This window comes from Diplotaxodon limnothrissa, linkage group LG14, assembly GCF_057381915.1.
Source record: "Diplotaxodon limnothrissa isolate DT_005_m linkage group LG14, D_limnothrissa_male_GT1.1, whole genome shotgun sequence".
Lineage (NCBI taxonomy): Eukaryota > Metazoa > Chordata > Actinopteri > Cichliformes > Cichlidae > Diplotaxodon > Diplotaxodon limnothrissa.
In genome coordinates this window covers 2,138,251-2,153,670 of record NC_140609.1, presented here as the reverse complement: position 1 = coordinate 2,153,670, position 15,420 = coordinate 2,138,251, and the positions used below count along the sequence as shown (strand labels likewise).

General features: G+C 43.7%; 1 protein-coding gene across 3 annotated transcripts in view; it reads right to left on the bottom strand.

Annotated features, from left to right (window-relative positions):
* sgsm2 (small G protein signaling modulator 2) overlaps positions 1 to 15,420 on the bottom strand; it is a 93,235-nt gene that overhangs the window by 13,047 nt on the left and 64,768 nt on the right. For all 3 annotated transcript variants that reach the window (XM_085370456.1, XM_085370454.1, XM_085370455.1), the window contains 9 exons: positions 10,545 to 10,712; positions 8,748 to 8,815; positions 6,727 to 6,875; positions 6,474 to 6,608; positions 3,666 to 3,790; positions 2,833 to 2,900; positions 2,367 to 2,530; positions 1,355 to 1,487; positions 1,014 to 1,148 (listed from right to left, as the gene is read on the bottom strand). In XM_085370456.1, the coding sequence (XP_085226582.1) occupies positions 1,014 to 1,148; positions 1,355 to 1,487; positions 2,367 to 2,530; positions 2,833 to 2,900; positions 3,666 to 3,790; positions 6,474 to 6,608; positions 6,727 to 6,875; positions 8,748 to 8,815; positions 10,545 to 10,712 (1,145 nt within the window). The remainder of the gene's footprint in view (positions 1 to 1,013; positions 1,149 to 1,354; positions 1,488 to 2,366; positions 2,531 to 2,832; positions 2,901 to 3,665; positions 3,791 to 6,473; positions 6,609 to 6,726; positions 6,876 to 8,747; positions 8,816 to 10,544; positions 10,713 to 15,420) is intronic.

The following is a 15,420-nucleotide window of genomic DNA, read 5'->3' as shown; positions in this document are numbered from 1 at the left end:
TTCTTTTTCTGACACAGTGCCCTAAAAACTCCCAATTCAATCCAATTCAATGTTATTTATATAGCGCCAAATCACAACAAAAGTCGCCTCAAGGCGCTTCATAGATACAGAGAAAACCCAACAATCATATGACCCCCTATGAGCAGCACTTTGGCGACAGTGGGAAGGAAAAACTCCCTTTTAACAGGAAGAAACCTCCGGCAGAACCAGGCTCAGGGAGGGGCGGGGCCATCTGCTGTGATTGGTGGGGTGAGAGAAGGAGCTACTACCCAGAAGCTACTAACTCATGTGGTGCAGCTGGACACAAAGTCAATGAAGGAAGAATTTAGTGTTTCGTACAAGAGCAAACAACAACAAAAGCCTCTTACTTAGACGAGTCTGAAGAGTTCTGTTCATGGTTCTAATGTGGGGCTAATTTTCTGTAGGCTGGAAATGATAAGCACACCTTTCATTTTACATGATGCATATGAAATATTGATTAGTGCACTCAACCAGAACCTCGATGGAGACTGTAGAAGACCTTTAGCTTGTTTGAGACGATGTTGCGGCCTAAAATGAAAATCATATTTAAGTCTGCAGCTTCCACCAACCAGAACTCATCATCAACACAAGACAAACAACCAAAAGATTCTTCCATCTATTTGTTAATCTGTGGCGATTTCCATTGAGAAACTCCCTCGTCCACGTCTATGGTGCAGTGTACTGCTGACGATCCTACCGTGATCTCACATAAATGTGTTAATGCTCTAAGCGCTGCTCGCTGGTTTTGTTTAGTTGCTAACACAACCATCCCTAGCCCATGCTACACTGTTGGGCTCGGAGTCGGGGAGAACATACACAGGCAGACGAAGCTGGAACGGGTGGGGTTGGGAGGTGGAGGGGAGAGGGCCTGAGACAACATAATGGGAGGCAAGAAAGAGCAGGAGAAGCGGAGGTGAGGTCTCGGGGTGGGCAGCAGGGTTTGGTGAGGGTGGGGCAGCAGGGTCGGGTAGGTGTGTTAAGGTGATAAAAACCTTTCATGACATTAGGGTCTGTGAGGTTCCGCGAGCAGATCATTGAGATCATAGCATGGAGCCTATCTTCCTCTTCCTCGTCATCATCCAGCGATGGCGCGCGGCTGCCCGTGGTGTGGTGGTAGTTTATAGTGACTGTTAGCACCGGTGGGACAACAGAGAACAAAGTTAGAAAAGCGGTGCCCTGCATGGCTCTGCAAGAGTATTGTGGGAAAGAAACCAGGGTGCTTTACAAACACATTCATGTAGCCGTTAATCAGATTAGTGTTCGCCACAAAACAAGGTTCGTTTTGGTTACGAGCAGCTACGTCTGTCTCGTGGGCGCCTGCGCTGTTACTTACTGGCTTCGTATCGATATCCAGGGTAGACGATGCGAAACACGTAGTCGGCGGCCGACTGCTCCTCGCCGTTGGCTTCCTGGTCGATAAGCCTGGCGGCACTACTCCTCTTCCTCAGTTTAGGGAATACTTTACCCTGTAGGACAGGTTTAGCATGTGATGCAGGTCAAAGACACAACTTAAACAGGTTTAATGGGACGCTTTTAAATTAGCTTTGTGGGATTCTCCAACACTGAGCCGCCTGGGTTAAGACCTTTGGTTCATCTGTTGTCTAAAACAGCTGTTTTAACTGACTATGCCACCATTCTTCTGATTGGCTGGTTTTACAAACGTGCCATCTGACTTGCAGGTGGGGTTAGGGGGGTTGTGCTCATATTATAGATATCACTGATGTAAAAGAGCCACGAGTAGACAGAAAAATCGAATCTGGAGCAGTCTAAGTCCTGGGCTTCTTGCACGTTTGTCCCACCGTTTCAACCCGAGTAAATACAACATGTAGTGATTTCATTTATTAAGGAATAAAAGTCCAAAGCTGCTCTTCTTTGTGAAGCAGTAAAGTTCTGTCACATACTTGATTGCAGTTGTTGCTGCTAAGGGTGGAGAACCAGTTATTAGGTTTGAGGGGGGACTACTTTTTGACGCAGGGCAGCTGAGTTTTTATGTTGATGGTGACGAACTTTAGTTAAATATAAAATTTTGAGATTCCTTCACAGTTTAGAGGTTTCGATTCTACACATATCTGCTGTATCGGGCTTTATGTATTGATACCATTTCATGACATCAGCAGTCTAAGGAGCCTCAAAATATAAGTGCTGGATGTAAAAACTGTTTATTGGTCACAGCATCATCTCATCACCTGCACAAAGTTTCAACTCTGAGTTTTTGGTCTTGTCTCAAAGTTAGATTCACTCTGTAGGTTGTAGGTCCTATAACTACAGTCTGACGGCACTTCACTGTGCTTTATTTTATTTTAGTGTTTTATGATCTTCATTTGTTACCTGAATCATGCTATTACCTTTCCTTTTTGGGACCAGAGAGGCGGCTCCAACTGGCCCCGTGGTAACAGGCCCGTTTCTAGACAGGAGAGAAAGGCCAGCAGGTGACCACCAGGGGGAAAGTGCAGGGGTGGCCGCTGGATCCCATCCTGACTGACCAGAACCAGTGTCCCCCCACAGTCAGCTGGAATATGAACAGGCAAAGAAAAGAACAAAGTGGATCAAATACTGTCTTCTAATAGTGGACAAGACATAAACTGTGATACTGTAAAAAGAAACTGAAGGTTTGTGCATGTAAGAAATGGAAAAGGAGGAAAAGGAGGAGAGGGATTCTCTGTGTATACTTTGTCATGATCAGTGACATCATGAAACAGATTCTTCATGACATGATCTAAATTTGACGTGACAGACTGTGTGTGTGTGTGTGTGTGTGTGTGTGTGTGTGTGTGTGTGTGTGTGTGGGACTGAATGCAGCAGTATACTCACAGCGTTGGTGACAGTGGATGCATACTATCTGGCGCAGAGGAACAGTGAGTGCGTAATCCCAGTAGATACTAAAGGAGAAGCACGTGTGTTGGATTAGTAACATAAGAGTGACGGGAGTACAACGATCTGCTGATGATCCACAAACAATGCATGAACCCAGGAACACACATGTAGACCCAATCATAGCAAATGCAGTCCAAAAACAGAGAGCAGACATATTAGGTTAATCTGTTAATACATAGATATATACATAGATAGATGATGCACAACTATATATATCTATATCTACCTATCTAGTATTTCTCCCTGAAAGTAGAAAGATAATTTAGATCAGCGAGACATGAATCAGTCATGAGGTTTCCTGTGAAACTGATCTCTGGAAGGTCTCCCACAGAGAGCAGCATCTATCCATTTACTAAAACAGTTCTGTCATGTGAAGCAGAGCTCTGTGTATAAGCTCAGGGTGGCCCCTCGGCCGTGTGAAGAAGAACACGAGACATCATTTACCAACTGATCTTGACCAGTGTGTTTGTAAATGCATGCCGCAGGTATTTATCAAAGCCGAGGCTCTCACTCACCTGTGAGCCAATAACAACACCAGCACAACCTCCTGAAACACTTTCTGTGACACCTGAATATTGTAGGTTTGCTTCAGGTGTGTCTGTTACAACAAAATCATGACACGACAATCCGCCTGCGACGTGCCAAACGTGTGTGTGCGCACATCTGCATTTCTTTACTACATTTGTTTTTGTATCAAGCAGACTTTATCTGATGCATTCAAACTGTTCATTTCTGAGACGCTAGCTCACGTGTTCGTACACTCGGGCTACCTCTTCTCCAGGTCGCAGTCTCCCAGTGTGCCATTGATGAGCTGATTGGGTGTCCACTTCAGCGTGAGATTATCCCCCGCTTGATGGAGAGACAAGTAACCCCGTAAAACCTCCATGTCCTTCTTCTGCCACGTAAAGCGGAGAGGAGGAGATGGAACATTGTTAGCACCAAGATGAAGAAAGCGCTTTTACTCAAACGTGTGACATGAGATGCTTTTCCTCAGCACTACTGTGGAGGTCACAGCACTGCTGAACGTGATCAGCTGCAGAGAGAAACCATAATGCGTCTGCGCTGTACACACTGATGTCGACAACATAAAAACTTAATTCTGCAGTTACGAGGATGTTTTTTGCATTAAACTTTTTTCACACAGCACCAGAAACTGCTTTGAGCTCTGTGTGCTCTATGATCCCAGCATTTATTTAACACACCCTGATAATCTGGTGTTAGTAAGATGAGCTCATCAGCCACTGATTCATGTTTCTGATTTATTAAACTAAGGAAACTGTTTATTGCCCAACTCTGACATTTATTCCCACAGACTTTCTCTAGCTTTTATTTTCTTATTGTCATCTACTCATCACACTTTTCTGAATCTAATTTGTTGGAAGTGTGATGATGTCACACGGTCCAGGTTTAAAAATTATATTTAAGCCACATCAAAAGCCTGAATTTATCCTCGTGATCTCTGTGAAGTACTCGTGTGCCTTCAAGTATCTCCTAGACCAACAAACTGCGCTAATGTTCAGTTGCGATTCCAGGATCCCTTTGCTAACACATTTTCAGTCCTGTTCGCAGTTCAGTAGATGGAATTTCAATCATCAGAAATGTGGACGATACCAGGCTGAGTTCATGTGGGTGTCACATGTCAGAGTAACATCCACATCCCTCACATTGTAACAAGGTCGCTTCACTTGTTGTGGTTTTCACGTCATTGCCGATCGGTAGCTCACGATGAGAGAGCTGCTCTTGCACACCAGTGCAGCGAGTGCTGTACTTCTCTGCATGTCTGTCAGCGGGGCTCGGAGAAAGGCATCTTGGGAGGCGTACGTGCTCAGGGCCAAACGTGCTGGAGCAACGCAGGCAGAAGCAAGATGTGATTTCAGAGATCTCACACACACTACTGTGCAGCACAGTTCTACTACTTGTGCTTTTAGCAGCTCGGTGATGGACCTTCGGGGTTTCAACGCGAGTTTTGGGGTTTTTTTTGGGATTCTTGTGATTTGAGTTTTTCTTATAACAGCTGTTTCCTGTTTGGTTTCTTTATGGTTTGAATTTGAAATGTAGTCTTCCTCCCCTCTATCCCCGGTCTTTTTTGTCCCATTTATCTTGGATTCAGCTTTACCTCCCTTGATTGCATGTGTGTGTACGACTTATTCCTCCCTCTGTCCTGTGGTTTCCCGGTGCGCTCGCTGTCAGTTGAAGGATTAGTTTGCCGTTTCTTTTTATGGATACTGACTTTCTGGACTTTGCCTAAATAAAGGTTTGCTTTTGTTTATCCTGTCAGCCTGTGGGGCCTGCGTTAGGGTCCTCTCTGCCTGCAGGACAAGCTGAGTGGGCGCTGCACGTACAGTGTGTAGGCTTCCAAGGATTACTGCTGCTATTCTAAAAAAGCAGCAGCTTCAGGGCCTACACAGCCCTGCAACCTTTGACAGCTACACAAAGTTTCAACCTTTATCAAAGTTTATGCCAAGATTTTTTCAGAAAGCTAAGCTCTAAGCTGTCACATTATATCTCACACACACTATAGACATAGTTCATTTTATTCTGCTCTAAGACTGTCTGTGTTTGTACGATTGAATGTATGAAACACAGCTTAGTGTAAGAAATAAAAAGCAGTATGGGGGACTGAAACTGCTCAGCATGTCTTGAAACATTGTAACTGTAACTGTGATTTACAAAGAATCAAAGAGTATTTTTCATTATCGTTCCTCAACTGTTACGATTGATTTCTCGTGGGACATTAAAGTGTTACATCCTTACATTTGCGTTTCCCCTCCTCTTGCTTATATTCGTCAGCCGCACACTAATGTAGTGAAATGCATCTGATACACACAGCTCGCTGTCACACGACTGGAAATAGCCGCGGATCATCCAGAGCTGCTGTTTCCGTCACTGCTTTGTTCTTTACTCAGCCAACATGAGCTGAATCATCTGATTTTATATTAGAGCAGAACAGACTGACTTTAAAACTTGATGAAACATACTGAAATGAGCACATCCTGTGCCTTATATTTATTTCTTTATCTCTTTTCACCCGTTTCATCAGCACTTGAGTCTAATTAAGCTGCTAATATGTGGTTCTTACTTGTTTTCAAGGCTCCATGTGAGCGTGCAGCATAAAGTCTAGCTGTCGTGCTGTGTTAGCAGATATTATTTTGCTGATAATGTTGCAATATTTGACATAGTGTCTTCTTGTGTTGCACACTGCTGTGTGACAGAATTAGCTGTGCAACACAAAATCAGTGCTGCAGAGAAAAAGTCCATAACGCAGCAGACTTTGTCCTAGTAATAGAAAGGAATATATCCAAACTTTCTGCTTGGATAAATCAAAAGAAAACATAACAAATCAAGTTTTTATGGTTTTTTTGATGGATGTAAAGTTTGGTCAAAGTGAAGACACACTCTCAGCGGCTTGTTTGAAAAACTGTAGGATCCAATATGAGACTGGACTGAGATATGACCCTTTACCAAAGTACAAGTATTGTCACTATATGTCTGGGCTGTGAGACTGTGGAGGAACTGAAAGCACTCCAGAGGATGATGGGACAAAAACAGCAAAGTTACTGTGTGTCAGTGAGATGTACCGGTTGCACAAGGACATTATTTTTGCCATAGAGCAGGTGCGTTCTGGAGTTTTGGTGAAGAGACTCCACATACTCCCTCGCTGATGCAGCAAACCTGTCCTCTGACATGCTGCCGCTCGACTGCCTTTTGCGGATCTAGAAAAGAAGCAAACAGCCAGTTTATACAACGAACGACTCCTACGAGAAAACCAATCCTACACACGCCGATGATCTATCCTTAGAACAACACCTCCAGAGGATGCCCCGTACTAACCCCCAGAGCAGGCCGGTGGCCGGCTAAGACGTCCTGGCCGCGGTGGGCCCCGTGAATACGATGGCGCTGAACCAGCTCATTGGCTGAGGGGTCTGTCCAGAAATGATCCGAAGTCTTCAGCTTCGTGTACTCCAGAGCACACGGCCCCACTAAAAAGACAGCACACACATACACGGTCTTTAAGCAAACATTTGATGTTGCTCATTTCTGTATATGTGATGGAAAACCTGCAGCGTATCTACGACATGCTCCTGTGTGCACGTATTCGAATTCTTGATTGAATTTTGATCAAATAACAATATTAGAGAGGATTCTTCATTGCTAACAATATTGTATAATCCTGTCCTCCTGTCCAAAGTAAATCAGGGCTGGCATGTAGTGAGAGATGGGCTCGACCCTGCATATTTCACCAGGTCATCACAATGGTTCACTAGTAAAATGGCCTGTATTTGTATAGTGCTTTTCTAGTCCCTAAGGACCCCAAAGCACTTTACACAACCAGTCATCCACCCATTCACACACACATCCACACACTGGTGATGGCAGCTACATTGTAGCCACAGCCACCCTGGGGCGCACTGACAGAGGCGAGGCTGCCGGACACTGGCGCCACCGGGCCCTCTGACCACCACCAGTAGGCAACGGGTGAAGTGTCTTGCCCAAGGACACAACGACTGAGACTGTCGGAGCCGGGGCTCGAACCGGCAACCTTAGTAGATAAAACAGTGTGGCACAAATGTACCGTATTTTTCGGACCATAAGGCACATTAAGCGAAACAAAGCAGTCAGATAAATCAAACTTTATTCAACTCATTCTTCTTGCTTCCTCCACTTCTGTACCATTGATTCATTAATGCTGTATTCTATCACAGCTGCTCTGTTCCCATGTTGTTGCAGTATATTAATGACTAACCTCGTATTGTGGATGGATTATCTCAGTTGTTCTCCTGACTGACGTTTGGTCCGTTTACAGCATCCTGCCATGCGACTGTATTTGTCTCTAACCATCAGGAACCGTCACGTTAACGAGTGGAAAAAAGTTAGCGTTCATCCTCCTGCTTCACTGTATTTATGCTATGCTAACATAGCTGTGTAGCTAATGCTAATGCAGACTGTCAGTGCCCCAGGGCAGCTGTGGCTACAACTGTAGCTGCCTCCACCAGTGCGTGAATGCGAGAGTGAATGAATAGTGGCTTTGTAAAGCGCTTTGGGTGCCTTGAAAAGCGCTATATAAATGCAATCCATTATTATTATTATTAAGCACAACCAGAATTCATACATAAGATGCACCGGATTATAAGGCGCACTGTCGATTTTTGAGAAAATTAAAGGATTTTAAGTGCGCCTTATAGTACGGAAAATTCTGTAAGTTTCCAAATGCACCTGTGCTGCATTCCAAGTAAAGCCTGTGTGGACAAACAGTATTTATACCTGTGTACGGGACTTTTTTTTCTTTTACATATCAGTAATCTAATAATATCAATGGTACAATAACACCAAAAATATGGCTTGCAGCAGTCTAAAGAACTTTAAATGGTCAGACTAGAAAAGTGCCATATGAATGCATATACATTACATAAATGGTTTCAGTTCTTTCTGTCAGCGCGGAGCAAATATGCAGCAGGTGTTTGGACACATTAATGTGCGTCTCTGTCCCAGCTGTTCATGACTATACTCTGCTCCGCCCCTCATCAGCACTCATTATCTGCCTCATCAGTGTCCCGAACTCCCTCTTTAGTCAGAGATGATAAAGTGTTTATTTTCTCTTCACCAGTCTGTCTCGCAGTTAACTTTTTCTAGTTTGCTCAAGCTGGCAAAGCTGTTTGCTTCCTGTTCCTGTCTGACTGCCCGGTGTCTCTGATTCCGAGTCTCTGCCTGCTGTCCAATTCCAAACAGTTATGAAAATGCTGTCTTGTGTATTTGTTTGCAAATTTAAATGAATATATGAACAATCACCTGGATGATCAGCTGTGCATGCTTTTTTACTGGCCTCTGGTGATTAAATACATTAACATACTCACCTAGTAGGGCTGCCAAGATGGGCCCAAAGACTGAGTCATGCATCAGAGCTTCCCTCTCATAGTATTTACTGCCGTCAGAAACACAGAGAAGAAAGAAACACGTCACTAGATATGATCAGTTTGGAGGTGATGAGCGCAGGTTAAAGGTTAAAGTATGATCTGTCAACTATCCAAGAACAGGCAAGGATTCAGCAACGCATGCTAGAAACTCAGATGACACACCTGCCTGATTACATCACCACCCCTCACTCATATGTAGTGGCTGCATTACATCACAGATCCATCACATGGGTTAAGAAGATGTGGTTTCTGGCTGGCTCCAGTGTAAATCACCGTGGTAACTCATGCTGAATAGCTACAATGTGACCTTGTATTTGAATAACACCAAACTTCCACAGAGCGCTCTGAGTGAGCAGTTCCCAGTAGTTTCTGTGGGAGTTCACCATGACTCTGTCCTCCAGGATGACACAGTGAGTTCTACTTCACCCGAGGAGCGTGGCAGAGAACATGCAGCAGAAATGGTTTTGCCACAGATACAATCTGAGCTCACCACCTTCATTACAAATTAAGACTACATTTAAGGATAAGCATTTCAACATCAGGTTAGAGCCACCGCCTAATGCACAGGTAGACGTACAGGGGGCGTAACAGATCGCAGGATGTGGCAGGGAGCAGGTCAGAGAAAAGTCTGGCAAACACAAGATAATATCAAACAGCATAAATGGACAAAGCACCAATTGTTTGCTCAGTTCATCTTTAAAAGTGATCAAATACTCCAAGTGTAGGAGATCACACCCATTATCCCCTTCACTTGACTCAACAGTGTGATTGCTGTAAGTGTATAGAAGCTGCAGTGACACTTTATGCACATGATGAATGCAGCAGCACACCCAGAGGACCGAGTGAGTAGAAGAATCACTGATGGGCTCGTTTCTGTGTATTAGCGCTGGCCGAGTGCTTCACCGTGACGGTTAAGGTTGGACGGCTGATTCACGCGCACATTATTTCCAAGTGCTGTGATTTCTCAAAGGTTGAAGATATGCCTGTGCATTAAGGATGCATCCCCGATAAAATAAATATACCCTGGCTTCAGGCATCTGTCAATACTGAGAGCTGATCCAACACCAGCGTTAAATTAAAAATCTCTACTTCCCTCCCAATAAGGACGAGGAAGGATAATAAGTTTACGCATCAGCAGCTAGGATGTCCTATACAGCTAAACCCCCAACACTCATCGCGTCTGAAACAATATTGTTTCCCAGTATGTGTGATGTTAGGCCCAGTGAAACCTGTAAACACAGTGAGAAGAGCACTGAGGTCTGCAGGCTTCACAACAAAGGCCAGAATAAAGGTTTACTAAGGTTGCTGTTTGATGCTCTTTACTTCTGAGGGACTTCTGAGGCCTTGACATTCACCGTGGGCGTCTTACATCAGATTAGATCACCTCCGCTGCAGCTGTCTGAACACAACGCCGACTTTACAATATTTGCCCAGCTTTTAACAGGAACTATACAACAGCAAAACCGCACAAGTCTTGTTTAGGGTTGTCTGATAACCGTTGCCATGTTTGTGAACCCCATCAGTGCACTTCATGTCTGAAGCTTTGATCAGTGAATTGCAGTGTGTGGACAGCTTGTCGAAACACACAGTGGTTGTTAGCCAGACAGAACGCAGAACAAAGCAAACACAGGAGAAGAATGGGCCGCATAAATAGATCATTTATTCAGGTACAACAAAGCCTGGAGTAGGTTGCTGTGAGTCACCACAGGGCAACACCAGACAGTAAAACAAACTCACCTGCAGTTGTCCACAATGTACTGCACAATCTTGTCCAGAACTTTCTCGAAGAGAGCCGTGCGGACCCAGATGTGTTTGATGGCCTGGGCGGAGAGGGGCTGAGGGGGCCGGCTGGTGGTGGAAGAGCCTTGTCTCCTCAGGGGTTCGTGGCCCACGCTCTGGGTTCTCCTGCACAACAAAGCACCAGTTACTGTAATTAACCAGCCTGCAGGAGCGCTCATGACACACAGGATTTCTACGGCTGATGCTGACCTACACTTATATAAATTTCAACCTGCAAAAGAACCTAAACTTTATCAGTTACAGATAAAGAATAAATAAACATCATGGATAAGGATAAAAGACACGTTACAATGTTACAATGAGTCTATGTGAGATTTGAAAAATGGGCAAAACAGTTCCATTTTTACACTTCTCTGCCTTCAAACGGCTCTGCAGAAGATACGTTATAACAATGACTAACTTACTGTATCTATTTCAATACCTCTCAACCTCTCCCCAACCTTTGAGAGCATTTGTTCTCTCCCCAACCGGTCGCAGCAGATGGCCCCGCCCCTCCCTGAGCCTGGTTCTGCTGGAGGTTTCTTCCTGTTAAAAGGGAGATTTTCCTTCCCACTGTCGCCAAAGTGCTTGCTCATAGGGGGTCACATGATTGTTGGGTTTTTCTCTGTATCTATTATTGTAGGGTTTACCTTACATTATAAAGCACCTTGTGGCGACTGTTGTTGTGATTTGGCGCTGTGTAAATAAAACTGAATACCTGTAAATCTTAAATGCACAAACATGACCAGAGTGTCTAAGCTGGACCATTCTTTTACATTTACCTGACAAATATTATGACTATCGATTTTCTTTTGCACTTCCAGCTAACACACAGACTGTTTTTCAGCTCAGTGAAAATTAAATAATTATACAAAGAACAGGTGTGGAGCGTGAAACACAGCTCATGCTCAGCTATGCTGCATTTGACCAGTTAGTTTTTTCCTGCCTCTTTAAAAGCATTTAATATTTGATAATTACAATTAAAAAAAAAACTTTTTTTCCCTGACAAACATTATTGGATGTATGTAGATTTTGCTTCAAGACCTCATAAAGTATCTGAAAATGTCATTAATGGTCTCCAGTAACACAAGCAAACAAGGAATGAATTTGTTTTATACGCTGTGCAAAGGCTGACTCAAAATTGCACCTTTGGCCATGAGGAGGCAGCATTTAACAGCACAATACTTACTATAGCCCATTATAACTTATTAATATTTATAATAGCTAAACACCGGCTGCTTTATTAGTAAATCTGTTCAACGTCAAGCAAAATGTGTCCTTTTATTCTGGACCTGAGCTGTGAGAAGCATTTCATGAATCTGGATACAGATGACTAACATCAGGCTGAGAGACGAGCACTTTCATCTCCGACTGAGTTTGATCTTTGGTGTTTCAACAGCAATCAAACAAAGCCACACACACACACACACTTCTACAAGCTAATGAGGATGCGTTTGTGCGTCTGTGCTGAATGTGGCTCGGCTGCCACAGTCACGATGATAGCAATCCCCCAGTGAGTGTGTGTGTGTGAGTGTGTGTGTGTGTGTGTGTGAGTGTGTGTGTGTGTGTGAGACCGAGAGAATAGCGTTCTTCTTCCAGCTGCTCTCTTCGGGGCTCGCCACAGAGGATCATTTGCCTCACTCTATCGTCACAGACGTCTGCTTCACTACATCCATGAATCTTCTCTCAGCTTCCTCTTTTCCTCCTGCCTGGCATCCTTTGTCCAGTATTTCCAGTGTCCTTCCTCTGCACATCTCCAAACCATCTCCACCTTGTCTCTCTAACTTTGTCTCCAAACTGCCTAACTCAGAGGTTCCCAAAGTGTGGGGCCCGCCCCCTAGGGGGCGCAGAGCCATTGCAGGGGGGGCGTGGTGTGAAAAAACAAACAAACAAAAAAAACAAACGCTTGGACACTGCTAGCATCATGGACAGGTTTTTGACGGGGCTCCCACACAAACGCAAAGCAGGAGATGTGCCAAGGTAGGTCTCTGTGACAGAATTAGTTTTCCCTGTCGGAAGCAGCGCTGGGCTCTCCAGATCACGGACAAACAGGATCCCACATTCTTGATTTTTAGTTCACAAACACTTTTTGTAATGACTCACTACTCCTGACAGTTTGGAGATGTTTGCTCTTTATACAGTAAAGTTACAGCGGGATACAAATAACATCAGGCTGATCCTGCCACGATTTGTTCCCCGGTTCAAATCACGGACAAACAGGATCTCACAGCTGTTTATGTTTTTAAACCCATTTTGCACAGAGAGGCATTTTTTAAAAATGTATTGACGCAATGTTGAATATTATTACACAGGGAAAAAAACAACTACATGTAAAATAATGACACTGTGACGCCTCTGCCTTTGTAAATGGAGGGACAGTAACTGTGTGTAAAACCTGCAGACAGTCAGATTAACAGCATTTCGTCTCTATCATTCTGCAATTCATCTCATGTAAACAATAACGTGGCCACAGCGTGACGTGAAAAAGGCACATACCTTTGACGTTGCGTGACCAACTCTGTATTCCTCGTCCACACGTAAACGCAAAAAAGGAGTTTTAAAAATCTCAGTTTTCACAGCTGCTCTGTTCCCATGTTGTTGCAGTATATTAATGACTAACCTCGTATTGTGGATGGATTATCTCAGTTGTTCTCCTGACTGACGTTTGGTCCGTTTACAGCATCCTGCTATGCGATTGCATTTGTCCCTAACCATCAGGAACCCTCACGTTAACTTTTATCGAGTGGAAAAAAGTTAGCGTTCATCCTTCAGCTTCACTGTTTATGTTATGTTAACATAACTTTGTCGCGCTAGCGATCACGTAGCACCAGTGGCGTGTCTAGAAAATTTTTGTTGGGGGGGCCAGGTAGGGGCACAGATTTGGAGAAGGGTGGCAGATGTAATTGGCAGATAATGTTTAAAAAAAAAATTCTACCAACCATTAACCATAATTCAATAATCCTATAAACCTAATAACCGAATGAGCTTTTAACTCTTATTAGAATGAGATTTTAACCACTACGGTGCAAAGTTTTTAGATACTGCGTTGATAAAGTACAAGAGATGCAATCAGTGCTTTGTCAGTGTTTACTCAGCATTCAAGGACAGCAATATTTGCATAGCATTTTTACTGACATGTAGTGCACATATGTTTTGGGCAAAAACATTTTTGAATATTAAAATACGAACATTTGTAACAAACAATTGACAAATTAGCCAATGTAAAACTTTATCTGCCTGTTAAAAAAAGAAGAATCTTCTCACAAACTGGTGTTTGATTTTGAAACAGGAAAAAAGTGGGGAAACAACTGAAAAGACTAACATTTGAATAAAACCTGAAAGCAAGTAAATACTTTCTATGCTGCCTTATGGTAAACTTTGGTAATATTGATAAAGAACAACACTGGCTGACGATGAAATACAGTCAGCTGGCATGGTGACACTGCCAGTATTAACCTGCAGGGCTGGACTGGGACAGAAAAATTGGGCATTTTTACTACAGACCGACCCACCAGGTAGTAAAGCCATAAAGACTTTGACTGAAAACAAACGCTGTTGTGACAGTGATGTACAGTCTTGTTGGTATATGTATGATTTCTATACATTTTACGTCAGATAAAAACTTTGGTTGTAAGATTTAGATAATTATTTAATAAAAGCGAGATATTTTAAATGAGAATAAGAAAGAAAAGTATTTCTTTGTGCCCCCCTTTCCCTGTTAATGCCCTACCTGGCCCCCTGGCAACACTTTGCTAGACCCGCCCCTGCACAGTTACCAGCTGTCAGCTACGTAAAAAAGGATGCTGGTGTTATTTGTCTCTCAGAAACAGTTCATAACTTCCCTTCAACTCATTCATGTCACCTAAAAGGTAAACCTGTTTCTCCATCACCTGTTCAGCTCTGATGATCCAGTAAGGACATCTCCTGGTTTCATCTTCATGTTTCCCTCTCACCACATATCCAAACCGACATCATGACCAGCAGCTTTACAGCTGTGGCTCCAGCAAACATCAGCTGATACTGGAAATTAATATTAAATAAATTCTAACAACAGCTGATCAAGCTTTAACGTGCTGCTGTTGTTTAGCGCGACATCCGCTGGTTTCCTCTTTCTGGCACAAAGTGGGCGATAAATAAACAAGAGAGAAAAGCTGATCAGCTGATCATTGATCAGTTTCATGATTGAAGTAGAAACAGGAGAGGGAGGGGGAGATGAGAGAAGAGGCAGCTGTGCAGCGTAAACACACAGAATAAATCCAGCTTTGTGTCTTTTTCCATTCTAGCTAAAGTTCGGGACAAACTGCGTCTCTTCTCAGCTCAACACCAAACGTGTAATATTTTCTCTGAATGAGGGACCATTCCATTTTTTTAAGGAGCCGTTGGCAACTCTACTAACTAACCTTATGAATAAAATAAAGTTCACTATCAGTAACATCATAGCAACTGAACAGCTGTACAGAAACTCCGTCATGCTAGCTCGGGCAGTATGAGTTATTGCAACTGACGGTAAAAAGTCAGCACAACAAAAATAAACTCCACCTAAACTTAGTTCATATCTGACCCAGATAGACTGCAGGTCATAACTTCTTACCTGAAGTTCAGTTCACCTGACACTCGGACCGGCGGCTGCCTCGGGGCTCTCCTCCTGCCTCCCCTTCCCTCATCCACCTGCTGCCTCTGTGGAAGCCCCGCCATAGCCACCACCAAACAACGGAGTTATTTCTACACATCGACCTGCATCTGGCCAATCCACCACCTCTCATTGTTCATGCCATTACAAAATAAAAATAAAAAATAAGTCACCGGGCATATGCCCGGTATGCCCGATGGCCAG